Here is a 26632-nt window from a genome sequence, read left to right on the forward strand (position 1 = left end):
ATGAATCGCGAGTCAGAGAACGAATTCATTGACCAACCCCAAGGAGCAAGAACACCCAGAGCTCCCGTTGGTGTTTCAGTAAATACTGCGCGTTTTCCAATCCGTTCAAACGTTATCCAGAGCTATCACAAGTTATTTCATGAGAACGAAACCATGGGTTACACGGCCATTAAAATTGCACTCATTCCATGGGTAAGATATACATTGGGAGACGAAAACACAGAGTGAGTACAATCAAAGATTTACTTATCTGTAATGTATAGACACAACACACTGAAAACTTCTAGAAACATTATAAACGAGAGATTCAGCTGGGTTCCAGGTGAGTCTCTAGCCAGGCCAAATTTGTTTGCAAATGAGTGTATTTCGTTGAACAGTTCAATCCTACCGAACAGGTGGAAGGTTGCACATCTGGTCTCCAGATCAAAAACAATGGAGCGATCATGCTGTTGAGCACCAAGTAGTTGTCACGCCAGTTTTCCCCCACCCCAGATTTCGCACACAGGGCCCATCGTAGAATTTGAAAAAATTCAACGAAGCTGCTACTCCTTGATGATTGATTGATAGGGACCGTGTCCTAATCTTCCACATCTATCAGTCCATTTTTTTCACGTTTGAAACCATGCGACAAACAAAATAAACGACAATGGTAGTGACCTCTAGTGTTTGTGGTGTGAGATGGTGCGCAGTTCGGGGTGAAATACCACGCGACCGCTATTCGCTTACGGTTTCCATATAGTCTCAAAATTTTTAGTGTGTTGAGATTCCTCGTTTCAATCAGGATGAAGCTCCACACGGTAGATTACTTCCGAAACATTGCGAGATTTCATCGAGACATAGCGAAGCGCACGTAAAGGTCACTAATTCCCATCATCCCAGTCAGTCAAACGGCAACCCATAAACAAAGTGGTTATATCGCGAAGGCGTACTATAACATCACAACTGAACCACAATAATGCATATGGTGCTGCTCCGCTCTCTGTCCTAATCCACCTTCGAACGGCATCGAGACGTTCAGACACGAGCTAGACTTCCAAACTTTCAACCAGTACATACTGACAAAGAGAACGACCGACCGAACGATGAAAACATATTCTGAATATATTTTTGTTTAAGGTATCATATCAACAGTACACGACTTTGAGCCTGGCTAGAATGTCCTACGTTTGTGCTAAAAAAAACTACGCAAGTACCAATCATCCTTGAAACTTGGGACGAACGGACGCCCACGCGTTCAATTCGGACTGCAAACAGGTTTATCGTCACCGATATACGCTCAGGTGGGTTGCATTCACTGTGAAAAACATAAAACCTAATATTATTTTTGTGCTCAGTGAGCCAAAACCGCCCGTGAGTTTGGCATGCCAGGCCTCTCTAATAACAAAACTGTGGTCCCGTAGGACGGCGTGACTGATCCATGTCTGGCCCAGGTCTCTGTCAGTGGTTACTGTCACAACGAGTATGAAGTTTTGTAGGCTGGTTATTCCTAAAATAACGATTGATTGATGATGGACTGACCGTACACTGATTTGCGGAAACATGAGGCGACAGAGAAGGAAACTAAATTGTGTGTCGGATTTCTATAAAGGAAAATGTCTGTAGCTCAGGTAGCGTAGATGGTCGTTAGCTTGTTCGCTGAGCTGGGCAATTTGACTGCAAACGTTTCGTCACCAATGGAGGTGACGTCATCAGTGCGTTATTGGGGAGCATAGTGGTGCTACGCAGCACAAGCCAACGACCATGTGTGTCGGATACTCTACCGTTATTGCTGGCTGGGACAACCTTAGGTCCCTCGTAGTCTGAGTTGCAACATGCGGGGGAGCTTCTTGTGGCGGAATTTATGCATCCCACCAATTGTTGTTTACGGTGGGAACAGACCTTTAATGCGGATATTTCGAATGAAGGAACATCTGTTCAGTACAAGAGCACAAATTGATGAGTATTTCATTACCACCTTTCGGTGATACGGGTGGTGTAGTCGCGGTGATTTTGGAGAATTCTTCTGTACTACTGGGTAAACTAACAGTATCTCATAAGGCACACATATATATCCTCTTGGTTTCGTGAGCGTTACCTGTGACAACAGTCTGATTCAATGAACTGTTCAAATTCTGAATCTAAGTCAACCATCTAAGGCATTCTCCCGGTCAGTTCGCCAAGCGTGGTGACTATGTGCATTACCTGTCTGCAACGGTCTGATCAGGGTGAGTGGAAAGCTATCCCTGTCAACACCAGGAAGACTGATATTATTAACTGCCAGTGCGTTGGCATATCCGACACAAACGACTGAGTGTCGGACAAATCTATAATGACATCTGGCGTGGGTGAGAAGTGATACCTGAGGTTCGTTAGGTGAATTCAAACAAGCCATACAGTGATTGCTAAAAATGCCACGGAGAACAGAGAACGCTTCCACCTACCATTGGAGAATGCCAATAACGACACGAAGAGATCGCGAAAAACAACGAAAAACGAGGGGAAATGACGAATTCAAACATATTTTGCGGCTCCAACAAGAACAAGGCTAGTCTTCTCTATCTACATAAAACCAGACACAATCACAGCACAACCAGACGATCTAGTTCACCAATTACAGAGATGGACCGAATTTGCGCAGGCCTAGACACGCTCGTTTGGACGCCGCTTTTGTATACATCAATATTCCATCCTCGTGATAATCTACTGATGATGAAATCTAAACTAGTTGGTAGACGTTTATGTGTCATTTCGCGACCATGACAAAAACAAACCAGAATACGGATACTCATTGCGAGGGAATTGAGCAAAACTGCTATTATTGCTGTCGCGTCCGATGGTTGGGTTGAACCATGCATCAGATAAACAATAAAGAACCAAACACCTCATCAGGTTGATTGACAAACATCCACACCGATTAGGGAGAAAACGTTAGCCAAAGAGGGTGTGACAAAACGTGTTCTTGATGGCCACAGTGAAAGGAAAACTGGGTGCATATCTATCCAAGGAATTCGTGTCTGATCATGTGACCAGCCTTAAGGGTGCGCGCAAACCCTAGTTGCACATACAGAATAAATAAGTGAACTGGGCTGAAAGTTGTAAGTAATGTCAGGAGACGTTTGCTAAACGTCTGCAGGATGAATATGGCCATTGAAACGAAGAGGATTGGTGATCCGCTTCAGAAACGGCGAGCAAATCAGAGCTGTTCACCGATGATAACTGCGTAGCGGGAGAAAGTGCAGCGTTGCAGAAAAAAGAACGAATTATCTCTTTACACTGTCAACAAACCATCGAGATGTAACTCTGGTGATGGCAACATGTTACTTAAATGTTTCACGATTCGTAATGGCGACAGCAAGAGTAAGTTAAACATTGAAGGAAATATAGTTGAAGCGCTAAACTGAGTCATGGCTGTCAACGTTATTATCGATCAATGAAATCGGTTTAGGAGTCTCCAGCAGACGAAAAAAGTTTCGCCAACTAAAGAATCGGCATCTTCTTGGAAAAGTAAGTTACTGATAAGTCATATGATCACCCGATAGATAAGAGACGATCGCAAAACTACTTTAATGCCTCTAAATAACACTCACGTTGTGCCATAGCGCAACCAAGTTAGTAGAGTCAAGCTAAGTGTTACATGGTTCAACCGATACCATCCACTTTGGTAACCAGCTGGGGAAAAAACAACTAACCTGAATCAAATAAATTACTTTGTCCGAGCATTGATGAACAATCGATAGGAGAAAGGCAACGGCGTAGAAGAAATATTATTCTCCCGTTGGCCACCACGAATGATTAATGAGACGTGGACTACTGACACAGGGTTAACGACTAAGGCGACCACCGAGCGAAGGACATGGTAACATGCACATTCGTGCAGATAATAACTCACCGGTGCGACCGATACCGGCACTACAATGGACGACGACAGGCGGTGGCGGCACTTCCTGTTCCATGTAACACGAATAGCCTAGCAGGCGAATAGCACCGGTGTATGCGGTCTGGACGGAAGAGAGTAGTCTCTGCAAACCTTCGGTGGTCTGTGGGACACCGTGATCAGGCCAGGAGGAGCAGGCATAGTGCAGCACTGTCCGGCGTTGCTTATTCTAGTGGAAAATAATACGGGCAGATCAGCAACATCTGCATGATAACATGGGTAAATGGATCTGTACAAAAGGCAATGTAGAGAAAATGGGGAACATGTGGTTGAAAACATGGACTCACGCCTATCACATCCACGTGGTGATCACAACTGATCGTTACTGCGATCCACCAAGCTCAATCAGACAGAATGTCGCTAGAAGTTGACATATGTGACTATTGGTTTCCTCTACCTTGAGAAGGTAGATAGCTTGGCTATCGCCGGAGAGATGACACAGTCGCAACCCATTAGGGCCTCACGCGGGTCTAAACTTTAAGCCACTGTGTTGGATTGACAATCTTCAAACAGCTAGAAGGCGCAGTTATTGGAACACGGGATCGATAAAGGCTATGTGGTGTTACGCGTCCTCTAGTATTGCTCACAAGGTGTCCCACAAATTTCGAAAAAAAAGACGTATGAAACGATAGAAGGTAGCCAAGAGAGTTTGGGGATGACCAGTTAGATAGGAAAACAGAAACACTGCATTGCCAAAAGCGCATTCAAAATGTGCAAAGAGTCAGCTGTACAATTATCTACTGCTGGAGTGAGAAAATGGCGATGCTATCTCCGTTATGTGAATGACGGCTTAGTGCGGGGGTACTAGAACAGTACAACTCAACTGTTATCCGATATTGTAATCGATGAATTAGTCAACCTGGTCAGTGAACAAACGAATCTCGCTCAGAGCCTGATGCGGTCAAGAAAGTAGCAGTCTGGCGAAGCGGACCAGCAGCGCAGTTCCCGAACGGGTAACCTAACAAGATTCTACCAGTTGTCTCTAAGTAACAGAACTATATCAAATAAATCAGTTGAAGCCAAAAGAGAGCTGTCCATATGACATCAGGATGTGTGACACCTGATAAGTGGATAAGTGATACCTACCGTACGGCTAGGCATACCCATAATGCCGGTATGTACAATCCCTTGTGGAAGAACGTCCCAAACGGGGGTGGCGCAAGACAGCGCGTCCAAAGTCACTGATTTTAAAGTACCGTGACTAACACCTGTGGATAATGCATAAACTGCAACCTTGAGTAAAACCAATTAAAGTGGCGATGCATTACTAGACCAAAAGGCCAAACATGAGACCGGAAAATGGCGTTCTTCAACGTGTTTAAATGTGACGTGAAATGAGAAATCGATGGGGCAAACAGCTGATTCAGGCGGTGGCTGAGAACAAATCTAACCTCCAAATGACACTAGGCCTACGGTAGAAGTATCAGTAAACACAGCCCTTCCTCTTTCGACATAAATTCACAGTTGAACGATACCAGCCATCGCATCAAATGCGTAGACAGCCATCTCACTCCCCACTTGTTTACCGAACGAAATTGTGCCATGTCTATACCTGCTGATAACAGCAATGAGTATTCGCTCCATGCATTGGTGTGACACAACCGCATCCGTCTCAAGGGAGCGCCACTTGCGTAGGAGTCCTAATTGACAACTGTGAGAGAAAGATATGCACACAAAAAACGCCCGATTGGAATGTAAGGAATTGAGCACTAAATCAATCGTGCATCAACTTATATAACCCACATTGATGGAATGTACGGGAGAGCTTGCAAGCGACGAATGGAATGTCCAAAGTTTGAGCGAGTGATCCAATAGTCCTCTTTTGTACACTGATTAAATTCATCCCAAATGAAGCAGGGAGGAAAGCACGTTATCATCATAGCGCTTAAGCTAAAAGCTGTCAATGGATGTTCCGGTGAACGGTTTGCACAGTACATTCAACTGTATCAGCCGTAAGTATACAAAAGTCAGTCAACAAACTGAGCATTCCCGAGGAAAATGAAACGGGATGGAAAAAGAGCAAACAGGAAAGATCGTTTTTGGAAAAAGGCAAAATGTGGCGAGCCTAAGAGGTCGTAGCTTTTATTACATCACTTACAGGTAAATGGGTGAGTTGAAGCGTACTGCAAGTGAAATGTGCATTCGTTTGGGAGCCCATGTTTTCAACGGCGAATTCCGGGACCACTAGGGACGAATTGGTTCCAAGACCGTCTTTCACAACCGGGACGGCTCCAGAATGGCCACAAGCGAAATACATTTTCTTGTCGACCGAATCTGGCCAGTATGGGAAGCATTTGACACGATCTGCTTCGAGCACCCTGTGGATTTGAGCAATGGGTGGGGATACGCAGCAGTTTGTCAAGGCGGCTGCGAGGTTGCTAGCCGTTTAAACAAATCGAATATGCAGAAAAAACGACGATTTGGAAAACCTTGAATACAGATCCAAGAATATAAGCCAAAGGCAAAGACAGTCTCTGAACGGGACTCGAACCCATGACCTCCCGCTTATCGAATCGAGTATGGCTCGACATAGCTGTGGTTACGGCGCGAACATGATGACCGGAAGGTTCGTGGCTCGAATCCAACCTAGGCTTCTCGACTGCTTCTGGCTAATCGCGGGAAACTCGACAATATCCTGGCCCCCATGCTCCTTTCGGGTGGCGTGACAGCTATATGCCGATAGTGTTACAGTTGAGCGACTGTTTTTTTTGTTTTTATGAAGAAGGACGCATAGCTGTGGTTACGGCGCGAACATGATGACCGGAAGGTTCGTGGCTCGAATCCAACCTAGGCTTCTCGACTGCTTCTGGCTAATCGCGGGAAACTCGACAATATCCTGGCCCCCATGCTCCTTTCGGGTGGCATGACAGCTATACGCCGATAGTGTTACAGTTGAACGACTGTTTTTTTTGTTTTTATGAGAGAACGACGCCACACCTTATGTGTGAAGCGGCTTGTTCTGCTGTTTCAGATGATGGCCTCACACTTTGAAATGCCGAAGCTTTGAAATACTTGATCAACTAGTATAGACAATGGACGACAACGATGCGGTCGAAGAACTAATAAAAGCACCGAGGAATTGGACTTACTTGGTGATCATAACGATGACCGGGACATGATAGTCCCAAATCATTTGCCAAAAATCACCAACCGTTTCGGAGAGAGGACCTGCAGGAATGGAGAGATGAAGAAGGTCAAGAGGAGAATAAAAGGGAACCGGAAGTGTCGTGAAATAAAAGCATTCGGTGACATATTGGAATAGGTGTGGTGAGACCACTTTGGGTGATCAAAATTTTAAAAATAGAACCACATCTTAACAAAATGTCATAACAAATCCGGAATTTCATGTTATGGTTTACGATAACAATGGTAACAACAGAACACAACGTAAAAATGAGTCCTGTCAACAAAATTTTGGGATCTCCATCCTACCAAATCCTATGCAATCATCATTAGCACAGTCAGGTCATTCAAGTATAAGACTATTAATCAGGTGGCAATCGATTAGTTGACTGAGGTGGGCGATTGGCTTGCACACACTCCGTCACCGTGCGAGAGAACGTCGTCAGTGCGCAGTTGGTTGGATTCCTTTAAGAAAGACTGAGTTTCCATAGCTTTTAAGGAGTCTTTAAGATATGTGACCTGAATAGTCGGTTGGAAATTGGCTAGTTGAACCGTTCGGATTTTTGTTGCGTTGTGGTATGATCAACATCAACACATTGTCGGTTAGTTGAGTATCTTGCACTCAGTAGTTCGGTTTTCCCCCATTCCGACTGATCCGTTTTGCCTTCTCTGTATGCAGCGTTGCGTCCATTCATGCAACCTTTAAGCTGCACTGGGAGCACTAAACTGCGAAGGAGGCGAAGAACAGTACGTCCAACTGAATCGTTTGGTTTATCCTACCTCAGTGGCTGGATCATACCATGTAGATGCCTGCAAAGAGCACGGATTTTGCATTTTTGGTGAAGTATCTGCCTTCCAATATTGCGATTTTATCCTGTTTTACAGGATGCGTTGTACGGTGTTATGAAACGTGACCACGCACATGAGATATAGTGAGCGACAGAGAGATAGTGTGATAATTTTTTTTACTCTTTATGTGTGCTTCCCTCGAGCAATGTTGGTGGGTCAGTCTACTATGTCATTCAATCAAACTACACCACTAACGCGTACTACTAGATTAGGCACCTGACAAGCCACGTGTCCAAACAATAGGCAGCCGGGTCGATCGCCAGATTACCACCAAGTGAATCGATTAATCGAACCAAGTGGAAAATCGACGCATCTTTGAATATAACACGAGTCACTAATGCTTCCTGTAGGTCAGTTATCGCGTTCAAGTAGTCTTTCAACGAATCTTTCAATGAATCACCGTTTTGTTTACGTATGGTAATTCCTTTTAGAGATATCACTCCACTAGGGTGTACAGAAGATTGTATATTATCCGCCAAGTTATACTTCACGATTCGCTTGCTTAAGAAAAAAGTTACCCAAAAGGATATCGTCAAGATACGGTCACTCCGGATTTCCGTAGCTGGGACACATTACTGGGTGGACCGCGGACAAGTCAAACGCCCCAATGGCTAAGGGCGAACGGTTAGTTGTACATAGAGTGACGCCACTGAATTTCAGCATCTCTACCATTGCTGGTCGTAAGATGAACTGGTGTGCTAGATCCGCCCGAAGGAAGCTGCCTAAAAGGACGTGTCCCCAGGAGGAACAATGAGTATAAAACCACTCAGTTGGCAAAACATGCAGCGCAGAGTGAAGGGCGGATTGTGGGCGCTGGAAAGAAATAAAGTTAGGTAAGGAATACTCATATAATAATTAGGGATAAGAACTGGTTGCGCGGTATCAAGCCATTGGGTACTGGTAAAAGTTGGGGCGCAAAGGACTTGCACCAGTCTAGTTAGGATCCGTTGTTATGTGTTACACACATCGTCTGTAGATCGTGTGGTAACTTCCGATCAGAGATTGGTTCAACAAACGGGGCAAGCCAAGACTGGTCGTAGTGTGAGGAAACATGGTAATTTTTAAGCAGGACTTCGCCTTGTCTGTGAGGCCAGTCGATGTTGAAAAGCACTGAATAGCTGTTTCATCTCTATTGGAAATCATCAGCAGGGCATATTTCACGAAACTCTTGAGTGATGTGGACCTGGCCCTGTGTTGCTATTAGTGACTCAAGTAGTCGGGGGGAGGAAAGGTATTCCAGAGTGCGTCTTAATCCAATCTCTATCGCCAACATTGTAAGCCGATTTGCGTTACGGAAACGGAGACCAATTTAGTTTAACACTAGCTGTAGCCGGATGCCGAATTCGTAGAATTCGCGTTCACGTGACTCTGGTTTGAATAATCCTCCACTTGTGGTGGCGCAATTATTTAGGTGAGTCCACACGAAAATCGGGAAGCACTGGACTCGAGCCCAAAGTATTATTGGAAGTCTCAAGCAAGTGATTTCCTCCCTCCGATTCGCATCTTGGGAAATGAGAATCCCGCTCATACAAGGTAGGTTGTCTTGCAGCATGGTCGGTCGAGTTTTCTACTGGGAAAATTAGCTACACACGGTGCGGATAAACAAATGTCAAGCTACCGTTCATAAAAGAAGATAAACAGAGCCAGATTCACGCAAAAGGAGATCCCGTTTTATTGCACCACAAGAGTGCTCAAACCTCGGGCACGCTTACACCCACTCTCCGTAAACAAACAAAAATTGTGGAAAAACAACGCCACACAACAATGCAGAGTCTGTTGTTCATGTGCAATCGAACCAAACAACCACGCACAGCAGGCTACGGGAACTGACAGGTGTTTACAATAGCTGCGTGCCATTACCGGCACCTTTGTCCAGTCTGAAATCTTCTTGGGTGTGTCTAATCATGCACGGACAGCGTCTGCAGATGTAGCTATTAAAGCGAGCAAGGAGGACGGCATGTGAATAAATAAACGGCCAGACAGACCAGCACAGAAAATTCTGTGATCTGCGTTACCTGGACAAGCACTGGAACACTTAGTGTCACCTGACGAATGATGCACGATTTGTGTCCGTCTCCGACACATTTTTCGAGATTATGACGGAAAATTGTTAAAGAACGCAAATCTCAATCGGCAATCTTTCAGGTGAGTCAAACCTCGGAACTTCACCGTGGCTTTCAGTCCAGTTCATTCTTGAAGTTTCATATTCCACGGTGTGGATACGGACAAGGATAGTGCCGATTTGTTACAGAAACCGCTAGCGAACGGATACGGAGCTGACGTTCAGCTGACGTCTATGCCTCTGATGCACGAGTACCTCTGGATAAAGTATTTGGTAGTTTTCGTCTTTATATTCACAAACGACTCATCCAATATTCGAATCAAGTGGAATTGTGTCTACCATAGCGACAAAATACAATTTTCGGGCGTTTGTATGGCACTTTCAACCCACAGCTTGATCATCTGCGAGTAGTTCTGACATGGGAGGATAAAGCATTCTAGCGGAACGGTCGGACACCTAGCATAGGTGTGGATCAAGCAACTTAGCTTCTGGGGTGCCACGCTTACCGTGTACATTGTGTGTGAACTTGTGGAAACTAGGCCTATTTGTGAGGTGCAATAATTCAGCGAACATCCAATAATCATGACAGTAGGTTAGTATGGCGCGAAAAATCGGCTTTTGGATGCTAATGTTTTTTTTCGCTAAGCTTAAGCATTAGGTACCAGAGTTGTTTAGAGCTTCCAACATCTGCGGAGTTCTGTACGACCGCTAGGACACAATCTTCGTCGGTACCTTTCATTTCATCACCGGTCTAACAGCAATGGATCAAACATGAAGTCCACAAAATCAAATGACTTTTTACATAGCTGAGAAAGCCAGTAGTCGTGTATGAAAGCTACTGACGGGCGAGTGTGTTTTACCTTACCAGGTCACGATCAGAGAAAGTGGCGAAGAACTGAGACACACGTGGATTGCCAACCTGACCTCGGTCGAGTTGTCTCACATGTCGCTGGGGTACATACTTAGACATTTGTTTTTATATTTTTGTCTGTTTATTTCGGTAGTCTGCTGCTTTCTTATGATTTGGACAACTAAGAAGGCGTCACAGAAACGTGCCGATAGAATATGGGGATCAATCAAGAGGTCGAAGACAGCTGTTAAGACAAAAATTCACTGAACAGCAAGACTAGTTCCGGATTCAGTGTGGCATGTGTTTCCGCAAATGAATACACGTCTGGCCGCCTATGATTGGCTGAAAAGCACGGTCGCCTAAAACAGGCGATAGAGTGGAAGTCAACGTACTGCAAACGTCCCAAATGCGATTAATACCTTGTGCTTTACTATCAATGAGGTATTGTCTCACTAACTATCCATTCTTATTCATCGGATCAACGAAAAGTGAGAGCAAGCGTCAGTGTTGATGATGTGACAACTGTACGTGCGCTAACTGAACTCGTTTTACAGACACAACGATAGTGGGAATACGTGACAAGAAAACCGTCTGATAAAGGAAACTACTCACAAGGTTGCTGAAAACTCTTCGACGTCTGAATATTGGACAACTAAGAAGGCGTCACAGAAACGTGCCGATAGAATATGGGGATCAATCAAGAGGTCGAAGACAGCTGTTAAGACAAAAATTCACTGAACAGCAAGACTAGTTCCGGATTCAGTGTGGCATGTGTTTCCGCAAATGAATACACGTCTGGCCGCCTATGATTGGCTGAAAAGCACGGTCGCCTAAAACAGGCGATAGAGTGGAAGTCAACGTACTGCAAACGTCCCAAATGCGATTAATACCTTGTGCTTTACTATCAATGAGGTATTGTCTCACTAACTATCCATTCTTATTCATCGGATCAACGAAAAGTGAGAGCAAGCGTCAGTGTTGATGATGTGACAACTGTACGTGCGCTAACTGAACTCGTTTTACAGACACAACGATAGTGGGAATACGTGACAAGAAAACCGTCTGATAAAGGAAACTACTCACAAGGTTGCTGAAAACTCTTCGACCGTCTGAATATCATCGCAATGATGAGTTAAAATGCACGAATCATAGACCGTGTGACACATGGCATGCGGTGTCTAGATGAAATTTAAAGTAGTTGACGCACGGTGCTGGCATGTCAACAACAAATGGGTGGTTACTGCTAGTGTTCGTTGTAATGCTAGTTACCTCCTTCCAAGAAGGCTCCCCCTACAAAGACCGTACCATGTCAGACGATATGGTATGGTACCGCACCATGTCATATCATTTTTCAAGGATCAGAAAGCTATTTCTTGAAATAAACGGGACTCCAGAAAAGGACCAGCTAGCTACGCGGCAACCATCGTTGTAACAAAGCACATGTAAGTGACTACTTGCAGGTTTTTCAAGTTTCAAATCGGACTGCTCAATTTTCAGCTCAATTATGGTTCGGCGGACAAATAACAGGAGTTTTCCACATTCCGTTATCGTACTGGTGACACAGTTACCCACCAAACGTCACGTGCATAACTACTTCCTGGTAGTTACTGTATTATACAGTTGCGAAAGACATGTTTAAAGTGCTATCATTAAAAAGGATAGAATTAGACCCAGGCTGAACAGCGCCTCAAGCAGGACAGCGTGGCTATCGGGTGTTATTTTACTATCCTGGTCGAGTCCACAGAAGCTCAGTTTGTTCACTGTGGATGTACCGCCCGTAAACAGGAGTTCTATACAGCGTTTTTCACCATGAGGTTAAATTCAACCGTGTATTCGTTCGGAGGGACCAACAAAACGATGTAATGTGTGTTTGTGGCTCATCAGGTGGGCGCAGCTCCCGAGTTTCTGTAAACCTTAGGTTCTGCTTGAGCCGAAATTGCAAAAATTTCCACAAATACACTCATTTTCACACCAAGTTGGTTTTCACAGGAAACTTACCAGAAACCCGACTGAATATCCTATTCATGATGCCCTTCTTCGATTGAATGTAGCGCACCAAGCCGTATCATAAGCTGGAGATTCAGCTGGGTTTCAGGTGAGCCTCCCGTAAAAGACAAATTGTTATGTATCGTATTTATTTGGTTGTGGAAAAATAAGTGATCTATCATGGACACATTCGCATAGAATATAGCAAGACAGGTGTTCTGTTCTTGATGTATTCTGTAATCATTCATATAAGCATGACTATCAAACAAAGAGGTGTTCTGTTCTTGATGTATTCTGTAATCTTTCATATAAGCATGACTATCAAAGACGGATTTCTGTATTTCCTTGTAGGGGAGGATAAATGGAGCACGAAGTCCACATAACTAAAGTTTAAATAAACTTGTTCCAACCTTATGCAATATTTATAGCCAACTCCATCGCAGTGACCTCTGAGGCGCCCAGAATCAATCTAACTGGGATCGTACGATTTATCCGAAAAGAATAAAGTAAGCTGCTTGTTACCAACCGCCCAGACAATGGTCTGCACCTCGATCGTTAAGCAAATGTCACAGTAGGTGGTATCGAAATGCCACCACCGGTGTTGCGATTCCGACAGGAAACGACACACATGCAAATCTTCGGGGTGGCAGTTTTGACCGGCGAAAAACGATAGCAGCGGAGTTTGGAAAACTGTTTGCTGTTCTCGAACAAGTCAGAAACATGAAAAAACGCTCGGTTTACAACCACGAGAGTCGGAATACTTCTAGGTTGCCAAAACCCAGGACGACGTATGGTAATGCCTCTGAAAAACGCCCTCAACACCGTAGAAAAACCGACCGCTGTGCCAAAACGTTCATTCTTTCCATGCATTCAGATCTACCTGTTTTATAAGGCGACAATCCAGGGATTTGAAACCGGAACGATGACTGTATTTCTTTTTAAATGCTCCAAAGTACTATACTAATGTGAGTGCGCTGGCTTCAACACACGGACTGTCGGAAATCTATAACGATGGTGCAGCCCCCAAAACCAACAGTGATATTGTTCGGTGCTGAGTTTCGTTCTTTATGCATTAGGAAGGGATAACCAGTCATATATACATATATACATACCCCATTTATCTTTGGGTAGGATAGTAAAACGGACGAAACACAAACAAACCTGTAGTTGTACAGTACGCACCGTCACCACCACTCATGCGCCTATTGAGAACCAGTGGGTGAGCATTACAAGATGTTCGTTTTATGAAAATGTGGTCGGAATGATATCATCGTCAGCTAAACGTGGGCTCAGTGCACGGGGGCTCCCGGACACCGAATGTTTTTCCACTTGCCACGGTGTTGGCACATTTATGCGTAATTAGTCAAAATGACTACATTGCTATTCGCATGCGGGACTTCGTGAAACTGCGTGAATGTTTCGGTGGCCCACGTATCAGTTGTTACTGACCGAGGTGGGATGGTTCACTAGTTAGAGCTCAAATTTACTGAACGCAATGTTCGCGGTTCGAACCCAGTCTCGGCATCTCGACTTCCCCTGTCTATGCCTGGGCAGTATCCTGGCAGTATCCCAGCCCTCGTGCATCCTCCGGGTGGCATGGCAGCCAGGCACCAAATGGAGGTTAAAGCTCAACGATTATTTTCTTAATGACCAGTAAAATATTGTGAAGCTGATAAGCTTGATCTCAAACCCGACAGTCACCAGTCACTGTTTCACATTTCAGTTCATCCAAGTCCATTTCCAAGTAATATGTGTATCAGCCAACTCAGAAAGGGAAACACGATTAATGGAGCCACGGAGTGTGTCAGTCTAAATTTCACATTGGATTAGTTACGCCAGACACGGCTGCTCGTTACGCGCTAGTGTCTACTCAGTTCTTCAGACAGGTGCATTAGACTGGGTCACCACGTCCAAGCTGACGTGGATGAATAGAAAACAGGGTAAGTAGTCATCCACTATACCCTCTTCAGACTATGGGCAATTAGGGAGCTGACTCATTGTGCCATGCGCCAACGCATCGAGTGAGTCAGCTAAGGTCTTGCACAGACAAACGGTCAATGAGAAAGCCCGCTGTGGTAATCATCAATTGTGGCATGGGCATTAAATTTGGAAAACGTTCGCGTTGATGAATTCGGGTGCGAATTTAAATATGGTGCAGAAGCTATTACGTTGTCGAAGCAGACTGCGTTGATAAGGACTAAAAATAAGGCCCCAAATATTATCGAGTGCACAAAACCCGTTTAAAGCCACTGTTTTCTTTGTGTCTCGGTGCTCGCTTAACGGGAGTTCAGTCCGGGGGACGTATACAGTGGCACGTTACCTAGGGGTGCCGCAGACATGGACAGTACAGTATGGTGAAAGGTTCAAAAAGTAGGAAGGAAAATATGGAGATAATGGTGTGGTGATAAGTTCACTGGCCAACCTGTTTCCGATTGCCACTAACTCTTCCACTTCCTTGGTATTTTTTTATGCACCATGTGTCATTCTAAGGGCTACCTATTCAGAATCCTTCATGCTGAGCTGGTTTACCTACCACGTTGTATCGACCGCCTCTCTCTTTCTCTTAGTTTAGTACACATGGAGCAAGAGAGCCTTGGGCACGAATTGAACAACCCAGTTCATACTTACGCATGAACTTCAAGAAATTAGTCCTTTGCCAGGAAGGCTGTGGTGAAATAGCATGGAACTGCATCGTACGAAAACGTCAACAGTCACTGAAACAGTATAGTGTCTGTGTTCTGAACTTGGAACTGTGAGGGCTCCAGTTGAACCATCAGCTAGCTGCCCACAAAACATCTACTGTGTGGATCATGCGACCACTAGTGTTTCGCCTAGACTTCTGTTACCATGACAACTACGCCGATCAATAATCCGCAAGTGTGGAAACCATTACCATACAGTTACTTTCCATATTAAGTAGGCTAATTTGAAGGTTAGTCGTGTTGAGCTCGAGAAAATCACTGGAGCTGTTCTTAAGTGTCCCCTCGAAGGGCAATATTTTCTCTTAGAAGGGTCCACTGTTAACGTCCCTGTAACTAAATAACGGAAATTCACTGGTTTATGCGTGCTTTTGAGAGCTTTCGTTGGAGTATGACGAAAATTAAAACTCTGGCTAGAATCGATGCACCAGATTACCCTGCATGTTCATAAATCGGCTATTCTAGTGTACCAATGCTGAGAATATGTGTAATGAACATCGCCTACCAGCATCTGGGTTGCACCGAACGGACAAGTAAAGTTGTGATTATCGCGAGCAGAGTGGATCTACTGTGTGTTGTTTCATCTTTTGAACCCAACCCAAGTTTGCAGGTGTCGCGATGGTGCGGCGATAGCGAACATGAGAGAGACTGTCTAACGCAACAGTCTGTTGGTAAATGCACATTCCATGGCAAATGGCGCTGGAATCGAGATAGATGGCGGCTTACTGGGGGTCGTGCACGGTTGTGGGGAGGCTCTTGTGCCTGGTCTTCACTTCACACACAGGACAAAAGAATACTCTTCACATGCTTTGCGGTCCATAATTGACGTCGGTTACCTGTCACTCCATCAACTGAACGTATCAATGCGCTTATGCAAAACTGCGCACTCCTGCATTGTGTTCTAGAAGTGCACAAGCATTTAGCGCCTATGCCAGACTATTAGCTTTCCACAGTACACCCGCTTGAAGAACATACATCAGTCAGGAATTTAAAAAGACATTTAGTTGTAAATTCATGGATCGATCGGAGGTCCACAGGGCTGACAATAAATTACTAACACCCGAGTTCGGTCCTCTTTCTAACACACAGAACAAGCATCTGAAAACACGTGAACAATGACATGCTACAGCCTGTACGGGCGTAGGCCCAATCTATCAGCTGGGGTCGCGAAAAGCTCATCTTACACTGACGAAGTGAGTTCTATCAATGGTATCCGGTAAATGGAATTAAAAGCAACGTGTTTGTCATCATTGTCACAAATGCCACACTGCTATGCAACCACAAAGTTTATCTAACTATATTTAAAGCCTAAGAAAAAATATGAAGTGCCTACACCTCCAAGCGCAAACGCCACTGACATCGATTCGTTACTATTTCGTGGAACGTGTCGAGCCACAGGGCATCGCGGGGACTTCATACTGGAAGCAGTATTGCACCAACAACACCCAAACTCTTCGTAATCTCCTCCACGCCCATCTGCCAAGTCACACGTTGTCCATGTCGCGGTTTCCACCAGTTTGAAGGAGGCACAGAGAACCACTAGTCAAACTGTTATCTAGAATACTCCGCCCGACAAAATTCTTGGCCCAATTATGCTCAGCACCCGAAAGCAACGGGATGCCTTGAATCAAGAAATGACAGTGACCGTTCTGTGACCCACCAATTATTTGCTGGGTGTTCAGAAACACCTAATGCCTAACCCGTTTACACTATGACTAATGTCTTCTGAAGATGCGCCTGCTTTTTTAACCAGTGGATGCCCGTCTTTGCTATGTTTGTTAATTTAAGTTGTGAGACTGATGTATTGATCACACTCCGCAGACTAGGCTAATAAGGACGTATACTTCGCACCCAACTCGCGGAACCATTCTAGCCCGGCTACATCGTACGGGGTGGGAACTAACGAAAAATAGATCTGGGAGAGGTATGGGAGCGATAACCAGATTGAGAACTCTCTGAATGAGGACTTCAAGACAAGGCGGTCTTTTCGACATCAAACGACAAATTAGGTGAGTGGCTTTGTTGTGTGCAGAAACTTTCTCCACAAACCCCACTGGCATGTGTGGTCTGTGGGACAAAATAACGAAATGGGGAGACCTTAGTGTAAGCCAACAGGTAAGGGGATGCTACAATGAATAACAGTGAAACGAAGGTGAACAAAGAAGACACTAAAACACTGAATGACGATTCAAACCTATAAAGATTACGGCACTGAATGTATTACAAAAATACAGTGGCAGACGGTGATGGCATCCGTTGGGAATATCAGAAGTAATCACAGGATAGTGCGCTTTTCGTTGTTTGCAATATTATTAGAAAAAAGGCGAACGGGACGGTAGGCACAATACCACTGGGCCCGTCTGAGAAGAAAATCTTTAACAAAAGAAGCGCGTAACCTATGGTCGACCGACAATTGACACCAAGGATCAGAGCTCAACATAGCTTAATGCTCAAGGTGCCAGTTTAATGACCAGAAGATTTGTGGTTCGAAACCGACCTCAGCATCTCGACTGCTCCTGGTTAGGCTTAGGCAATCTGGCAATCTCAGCTCTCGAACTTCTTTCAGATGCCATAGAAGCTAGGCACCGAAAGGGTCTAACAGCGAACCACTTTAAGTATGAAACAATGACAAATGCGGTGGAACGTTCTACCGAGGCGCCGATGTGATGAACAATAGATATAGAGCTAAGACCACACTCCGCAAACACAAAGTGGTTGGGAAGTGAACAACTAGGTCATAAAACTTAGGTCGATTATGGAACCACATTGTGGTTCACCATAAAGATCAACAAATCTGAACAGCAGATCGGTCCAGTCGGTTTACACTATCTGGGAGTCAGATGACGGCCGAACAACGAAACAGACCATCGTACAACATACAACCAATCCAAACATTGTGTGTGCAAAATTGGATATGGAAGGGGGCGGGCACAACAAGCAGACAGCATAAGCCGTAAACATCCGTATGACAGGTGAGATTGGATTCCGGACAGCTGGCTCACACGCTCGTACCACGTATCTGGTCACCGGTATCGGTGACAAAAACACCAGTGCGCGTGCATGTGCAAGCACTGCACAAATCACAGACAAGTGCAACGTTGCGCAGCCACCATACTAGATAAAAGAAACAGATTCAGTTCTTGGTCAGTACTCAGCGAAAGACTTTCGATCCTCAAGTGATCAAGCGGTAAATTGTGGGTGGTGGACAGTAAAATTTCAGGGTTAGGTTTCGAATGTGATGTGTGAAGATAGCCTAGAGTGGATTATTTTCATAGAATATGCTTTCAAAATGAAATAGTCTCCAGTGAGAGCAACAACTGTATTGGACCCAAAAACTCCCGTCATACGAAAGCTCAAGTGGCCTAGTAGAAACAATAACGGCACCCCATGAGCTTAACCAACTAGAAAAAAGCTGTTTGGAAACGTAACCTGATTGGGTTTTTCTATAGATGATCCCTTCAAGATGCCACAACCTGTTGAAAGAAACCTATCAGCCCTCCAGGAGGACACTAAGTTCAGCTTCTTTGGCTAAAGACCTCAGGCAATTTGATCCTAGCTGCTACACTGTGTCCCCAGGAGAAAAAGGAAGAAAAGACAATCAAACATTGGGGACTGTCTAACATGGTCGCTGACAGTGGGAACAGGGACAAGGAGGCTACGGTTGTAATACAGGACCGGTATTGGTTGCATAATTCTGGTGGGTTTGTTAGCGTCGTTAACGACTGGTGCGCAGCATAAACTTTCATCCAGGAGAATGGCAGCTGCCAACTGGAGGTTTCTAGCTAACGCCTCCAAACTTCGTTGTCAGATTATGGACTGTCTGTTGTTTAATCGTTCCCAGATTATGAAAGCAAGATGCCCTATATCAGAAGTACAGATCCGAGTTGAAACCAACAACCATTCATGTGTAACACACATCAAAGGCCAACCACCTTCTGAATCCAGGGTTCGGTCGCGCCGTCTTAGTTACTACCTTGCTTACGGCAAAAAAACTGGATCCGTACTGGCGACAAAGATGTCTGGAGTAGGCAAAAGCCTATTCAGAAAATAAGCCGGGAGTTATAAAATCGTCCAGGTTAATTTATTCACTTGCGTCAAAGGGTTGCTGCGAACGTGCGAGAAACAGGTGGAATCGAATCCAGACCTGTGTTGTGTATTGCACTTTGAAAATGGGAAGCCCAAGAGTGAACTCGGAATCAGAACATATAGGCTATTTAAAATGGTTTGTATTCCTGTGGAACTTCGACATTATTGTTGTTAGCTCCATCCTACATACTATTATTGCTGTTCGAAACAGCAATGGAACAACAGTTAGTCTCCTTGGCTTAAAGTAGCTCCAAGATACCCAAAAGAGCAACAGGAATCTTCAAAGATACGTAGCATAGTGTCTTCCAAACTAAGTAACCACGTGGCTGACAAATAAGATGCGGCCAAACGACAAGGTATCACGACCGCTATCACAGCTTGTGAGTTTAAAGCACGGCCTACCAGCCACAGTAATCAGAAACGCAGGAAACGGAACATCTGAACTCTTCCTGGGTTGCGCTCTTTAGGGCTAGAGCTTTGTGGTCTTACACTAGGTCGTGGGCAAGAGAGGATAGCCTTCCTAAGGATGCCTATCTCGGAGAATAACGGTGGCTTTGTAATGGTGCGTGGGTGATTCAGCTGTATCACCACTTCGGTGCCCAGCCGCCATGCTATCCGATGGAAGTACGTGATCTGAGATACGGCCAGTGTGCCCGGGCCTAGACACCGGAGTAGTTGAGAAGCCAGGGTTGGAATCGAACCACGGACTTGCCAGTCAGCAACTTCATTTCCTAACCACCCAGCTATAGGGGGCTTTGCAATGGCTGAAGCCTTCGCCGTCAAAGTTGGAACTAAAAACCCACAACGCAAAGCATTCGGTTGACACTGAGTTGAAAACAAAAATGACGGGTATAACTAACCTTGTGTGCAAATAAAGGCATTCTTCTGTCGATAGCCGTCAACCCAGTTCGCATGAATGTAGTTCCGTACTAGGTCCTTGGGTGCAGTCGGAGCCGACAGAGTGCGATGAAGGTTCGTATTGGACGACCTTGAGGAGCCAACCGTTCGAAGATCTTTTCGGCCAGTGGACGTGAACCGCAGAGATGCTGGCCGCAGATGAACACGACTACTCTCGTAACAAATAACGTCACAGTAGCGGTTTTTGTCCCGATTTTGTGCGTGCCTGATAGATATAAGCAAGGAGGATAAAGGCTCTGAGACTCGGAAGCAAATGACCAAAGGGTGGGATTGGATCCATACCATCTCGGTTCAAAACACCATCCTATGACACATTGTGTGTGCAAAATTGGATATGGAAGGGGGCGGGCACAACAAGCAGACAGCATAAGCCGTAAACATCCGTATGACAGGAGATTGGATTCCGGACAGCTGGCTCACACGCTCGTACCACGTATCTGGTCACCGGTATCGGTGACAAAAACACCAGTGCGCGTGCATGTGCAAGCACTGCACAAATCACAGACAAGTGCAACGTTGCGCAGCCACCGTACTAGATAAAATAAACAGATTCAGTTCTTGGTCAGTACTCAGCGAAAGACTTTCGATCCTCAAGTGATCAAGCGGTAAATTGTGGGTGGTGGACAGTAAAATTTCAGGGTTAGGTTTCGAATGTGATGTGTGAAGATAGCCTAGAGTGGATTATTTTCATAGAATATGCTTTCAAAATGAAATAGTCTCCAGTGAGAGCAACAACTGTATTGGACCCAAAAACTCCCGTCATACGAAAGCTCAAGTGGCCTAGTAGAAACAATAACGGCACCCCATGAGCTTAACCAACTAGAAAAAAGCTGTTTGGAAACGTAACCTGATTGGGTTTTTCTATAGATGATCCCTTCAAGATGCCACAACCTGTTGAAAGAAACCTATCAGCCCTCCAGGAGGACACTAAGTTCAGCTTCTTTGGCTAAAGACCTCAGGCAATTTGATCCTAGCTGCTACACTGTGTCCCCAGGAGAAAAAGGAAGAAAAGACAATCAAACATTGGGGACTGTCTAACATGGTCGCTGACAGTGGGAACAGGGACAAGGAGGCTACGGTTGTAATACAGGACCGGTATTGGTTGCATAATTCTGGTGGGTTTGTTAGCGTCGTTAACGACTGGTGCGCAGCATAAACTTTCATCCAGGAGAATGGCAGCTGCCAACTGGAGGTTTCTAGCTAACGCCTCCAAACTTCGTTGTCAGATTATGGACTGTCTGTTGTTTAATCGTTCCCAGATTATGAAAGCAAGATGCCCTATATCAGAAGTACAGATCCGAGTTGAAACCAACAACCATTCATGTGTAACACACATCAAAGGCCAACCACCTTCTGAATCCAGGGTTCGGTCGCGCCGTCTTAGTTACTACCTTGCTTACGGCAAAAAAACTGGATCCGTACTGGCGACAAAGATGTCTGGAGTAGGCAAAAGCCTATTCAGAAAATAAGCCGGGAGTTATAAAATCGTCCAGGTTAATTTATTCACTTGCGTCAAAGGGTTGCTGCGAACGTGCGAGAAACAGGTGGAATCGAATCCAGACCTGTGTTGTGTATTGCACTTTGAAAATGGGAAGCCCAAGAGTAAACTCGGAATCAGAACATATAGGCTATTTAAAATGGTTTGTATTCCTGTGGAACTTCGACATTATTGTTGTTAGCTCCATCCTACATACTATTATTGCTGTTCGAAACAGCAATGGAACAACAGTTAGTCTCCTTGGCTTAAAGTAGCTCCAAGATACCCAAAAGAGCAACAGGAATCTTCAAAGATACGTAGCATAGTGTCTTCCAAACTAAGTAACCACGTGGCTGACAAATAAGATGCGGCCAAACGACAAGGTATCACGACCGCTATCACAGCTTGTGAGTTTAAAGCACGGCCTACCAGCCACAGTAATCAGAAACGCAGGAAACGGAACATCTGAACTCTTCCTGGGTTGCGCTCTTTAGGGCTAGAGCTTTGTGGTCTTACACTAGGTCGTGGGCAAGAGAGGATAGCCTTCCTAAGGATGCCTATCTCGGAGAATAACGGTGGCTTTGTAATGGTGCGTGGGTGAGTCAGCTGTATCGCCACTTCGGTGCCCAGCCGCCATGCTATCCGATGGAAGTACGTGATCTGAGATACGGCCAGTGTGCCCGGGCCTAGACACCGGAGTAGTTGAGAAGCCAGGGTTGGAATCGAACCACGGACTTGCCAGTCAGCAACTTCATTTCCTAACCACCCAGCTATAGGGGGCTTTGCAATGGCTGAAGCCTTCGCCGTCAAAGTTGGAACTAAAAACCCACAACGCAAAGCATTCGGTTGACACTGAGTTGAAAACAAAAATGACGGGTATAACTAACCTTGTGTGCAAATAAAGGCATTCTTCTGTCGATAGCCGTCAACCCAGTTCGCATGAATGTAGTTCCGTACTAGGTCCTTGGGTGCAGTCGGAGCCGACAGAGTGCGATGAAGGTTCGTATTGCCTTGACTTGAGGAGCCAACCGTTCGAAGATCTTTTCGGCCAGCGGACGTGAACCGCAGAGATGCTGGCCGCAGATGAACACGACTCGTAACAAATTGTATTCTATAGGTGTTTTCGCAAAAATTAGTACCTGCATGTGTTGTGAGATAATTGGCTTGATAGTGAAGCTCGTTAACGCCAGAACAGTAACTGAATGCAATGGGGGGGGGGGGGCGAAAACACAAAGCGGCTGCACATGAAACAGGAAGACACAAATCAAAGCTAACCACAAAGAAACAGGCTAACAGTTTCGTTGCGTTGAATCCCGGAAGAAAGCTGACGACTTTCTGGAGCCGATTTCTATCGACCCACTCCGAAATACGTTGACGAATTCGGGTATTGTGTACATGTTGGTAGTGAGAGTGGCTCTTGTTCGCAAAATACAACCTACAAGGAACATTACAAAAGTCCCGATTGAGATTTTTCAGGTCTTTTTCTTTATTGCACAGTTCAAAACAGTGTGTAACACCATCGTTACGTATGGAGACGTACGGTACGTATGGGGACAGAACTGAATGTTTTCCATTGCGAATTGTGTAAAGAAAGCGGTCCTCAAGTGCTAAAAGACTTAAGAAAAAACAACGGCGTTTTGCACATCTACATCAAGATAAATGAGCATCATGTGATGCAAATAACACGTTCAAGTGATGGATTGCCAACCCTAAACAAGCAGAATGAAAACTGGTTCGGCCAGGAACAAAAATTTGGAAAAAACGATCAATGAGGCAATGTAATCTGTACCAAACTTGATAAACTGACAAAAGATCAGGCGGCCACTCACAAACATTTTCAGCTCGATTTAGTCAGCAGACGAGGCAATACGTCGTATGATTGGCGACTGTGGTGCTTTTTTGCTGATCAGGTGGCTGTGAATCTGCTGGCTGGGCTTGGCAATTGGCTTACAAAGTTTAGCCACCGCTTGTTGATGAGATCTCTTCGAATGGGGACAGCCCGTTTGCCACGGTGGACGAACAGTACAACAGCCGTACAACAACCGATAACCAACAGGCACTAGATATGTTTATTGACAATATGAGCAGTGAGTGCAGCTATCACTACCGGATCGTTCACAAAATGCAACCTCCAGCTGAGATCCGATAAAGCATATTGTGAACATTGACCGGATGGTGACAGCACGCACATACGGCATATGGTCATTTGATATGGTATGGATCGAGAAAGAGCGATCAAACGCTGTAGCCATTGCCTTATTCCCCTCGATGACCAGACCCTAACGTAATCCAATAGTTTCACGTACGTTGAAAATAAATGCTTTTCGTAGTAACAGGGAAATGACGTGGAGTTCATCACCAGTTGCATCTGACTCCTCGGTGTCTTACATCTACGCAAATACGCTTAAAGAGCGATTGTGGATCTACATAGAGATATCTATATCTGGACAATCTGTCACCACTGGTACCGGTCGATTCGGTTGGCAGCCACAACGTACATCGTCCTTGATCAGGCATAAACAGAGATGGACATGTGACCCTTTAGAGGAGCATGAACAAGACTAAGAAATATTTGTTTACAGTAGGTGGGAAGAGCGAAGAGAGCGAGGAAGAGTGAAAACGTGCACATAGGTAACGATAGTTCAGTAATGTAGACAAATCCGAGAGCAACGAATGCTATGGGGTCTCATCGGGGTGCTTGAATGGTAATGGTGCGTACCGTAGGGAAAATGTTAACAGTTGTTGCCTTCAGTTGTCTAGTGCTACCAAGCAAAAGATAAAAGGTTAATTCAGTTGCTGGGATATCTGAACCACAGGAGCAAGTGAGTAGGATAATAGAAGTGAGGGAGGACGAGAAAAACATGATATTTGGCAATTTCTTTTGTTCTCTACGACGGACACGCAGTTCGACTCCGCCTATAAAAATACGGCATGTATGCTAGGGTTACCAGATATAGGATACAGAACAGCGAAAATCGATTCCTCTGCACCCATCCAGAAATGCATACTTTGTTTGGAAATCATCCTCATTCTCGGATTCAGAGCCGATCTTAACTGTGCCAACAAACATTTAGGTGTTCAGAAAACAAGGTAACAACTTTGCTCCATGTATAGGTGATTGGCCATATCAGTCTTTACAGATTGTGTGCAACTTTCACTACTTCATGACTAGGGAAATTCCTATCCGCACGCCAAAAGAAAGGTTGCCGTAATGATCGAAAGCGGTTACGTGAGCCACAACCATACCTGTTAAAAATCATTGTCTGCTTTACTTAGATGCCAAAAACGTAGGATGCAGGGGACGTGTAAGACCGATGCACACCACGCGATTCGCAAACACACAACGAACCAAGCAACTACATGGCCCCCAATACTTACAATAACTTCATACATCTGTTTTCTTTTGCCATCACTTGCTTTGGCAATCTAGAACTTTGATGTTATGTAATTCAGAACCTATTAACAACCACGCCATGGATGATCAGCATGACACATTTTTTTCATACACAAGCAGGGCAGGCACTAGGGCTTGCTTCGTATTCTATAAGTGTTTTCGCAAAAGTTAGTACCTGCATGTGTTGTGGGATAATTGGCTTGTTAGTGAAGCTCGTTAACGCCAGAACAATAACTGAATGCATTGAAACATAAAAATCGAAACACCTCGCAACTGGGGTCGAACAATGGACCAAAATCCTATCCACCGCATTGTTAGCCCGTGGCTTGGGCCTTATATTGGCTCTGAAGCCCACCTACAGGTTAGTTCTATATAAATAAGACCAAAATCTTGGTTGGCATTGGTGGAACAGCCTTATTGGCGTACGTCAATAAAAGGTTTTGGCCCAGTTCAATCGAACAGAATCTATAATCCGGCAGATTTTCACCGAAAATTGACCAATACGTATTCTTTGAAGTTGCTGCGGCATTAAAAAAAGACCGAAATTATCTGTCCAAGAATGCACAAATCTTATACACTCTGTCTGTTCTTTTCATGTTAGGTGGGGTCATGAATGGCTGCAATCAGTCGTGCAAGTTATCAGCTTTTTCGGTGATCGTAAGCCTGAGGAGAGTTTGTATAGACATTTTAAACATTAAGAAGAAAATTCCTATGGTTGGTTTGAACTCGGTCATGTAGTTTCGACGATATCCATACCGAAATACGGTTCGGTTAAAAGGGATGAACATCAACTTAGTGAACATGAAGAGATTAGGAGTCTAGACTCCCAACAGTAATGAAGCAAGCAAAGATGCGAACATGGCGGAATTCATGCAGCTCATTTTGAGGATTTCGCAATCACAAGCCCACCAAAAACAGGGTTTCACTAAGCAGTCCAGCTAAAAGATGAAAGCATGCTCCCTACCAGGGTTCGTTACACTTCAGGCACAGTAGGGTTTCCTGTCACATGCGGGGGCAGTTCACGTAGGCTCCATAATGGAACGTGCGAAAATCCCACATATTTTTCTGCGGCAGCGTTAATCTCACCTGTCTGCTGCGCTCCCATTGGAGAATACTCCAAAGCTGCAGGTGACTTCAAACATCACCTGTCAGTGGACTCGTTGCTGCAAAATAACTCCGATTATTTTCATAAAATTAGGGATTCCAGCTTGCAAGAGTTGGCTGGTGCACGAAAGAAACTTGTTTTTTTAATTTACAGAGGCAGATAACAAATAG

The 26632-nt window shown here is 44.9% G+C and overlaps 2 protein-coding genes across 2 annotated transcripts in view; one reads left to right on the forward strand and one right to left on the reverse strand.

Moving 5' to 3' along the window:
• The window catches only part of T265_00182 (hypothetical protein), a gene marked incomplete at both ends in the record, with an annotated part of 48820 nt that overhangs the window by 1602 nt on the left and 20586 nt on the right, over nucleotides 1-26632 (reverse strand). Inside the window, 4 exons of the mRNA XM_009163890.1 lie at nucleotides 3869-4082; nucleotides 6012-6231; nucleotides 7003-7081; nucleotides 20429-20691. Of these exons, the coding sequence (XP_009162154.1) occupies nucleotides 3869-4082; nucleotides 6012-6231; nucleotides 7003-7081; nucleotides 20429-20691 (776 nt within the window). The remainder of the gene's footprint in view (nucleotides 1-3868; nucleotides 4083-6011; nucleotides 6232-7002; nucleotides 7082-20428; nucleotides 20692-26632) is intronic.
• The window catches only part of T265_00183 (hypothetical protein), a gene marked incomplete at both ends in the record, with an annotated part of 27979 nt that continues 1347 nt past the window's right edge, over nucleotides 1-26632 (forward strand). Inside the window, one exon of the mRNA XM_009163891.1 lies at nucleotides 1-192. Within this exon, the coding sequence (XP_009162155.1) occupies nucleotides 1-192 (192 nt within the window). The remainder of the gene's footprint in view (nucleotides 193-26632) is intronic.

This window comes from Opisthorchis viverrini, assembly GCF_000715545.1.
Source record: "Opisthorchis viverrini unplaced genomic scaffold opera_v5_2, whole genome shotgun sequence".
In the NCBI taxonomy this organism is placed as follows: domain Eukaryota; kingdom Metazoa; phylum Platyhelminthes; class Trematoda; order Opisthorchiida; family Opisthorchiidae; genus Opisthorchis; species Opisthorchis viverrini.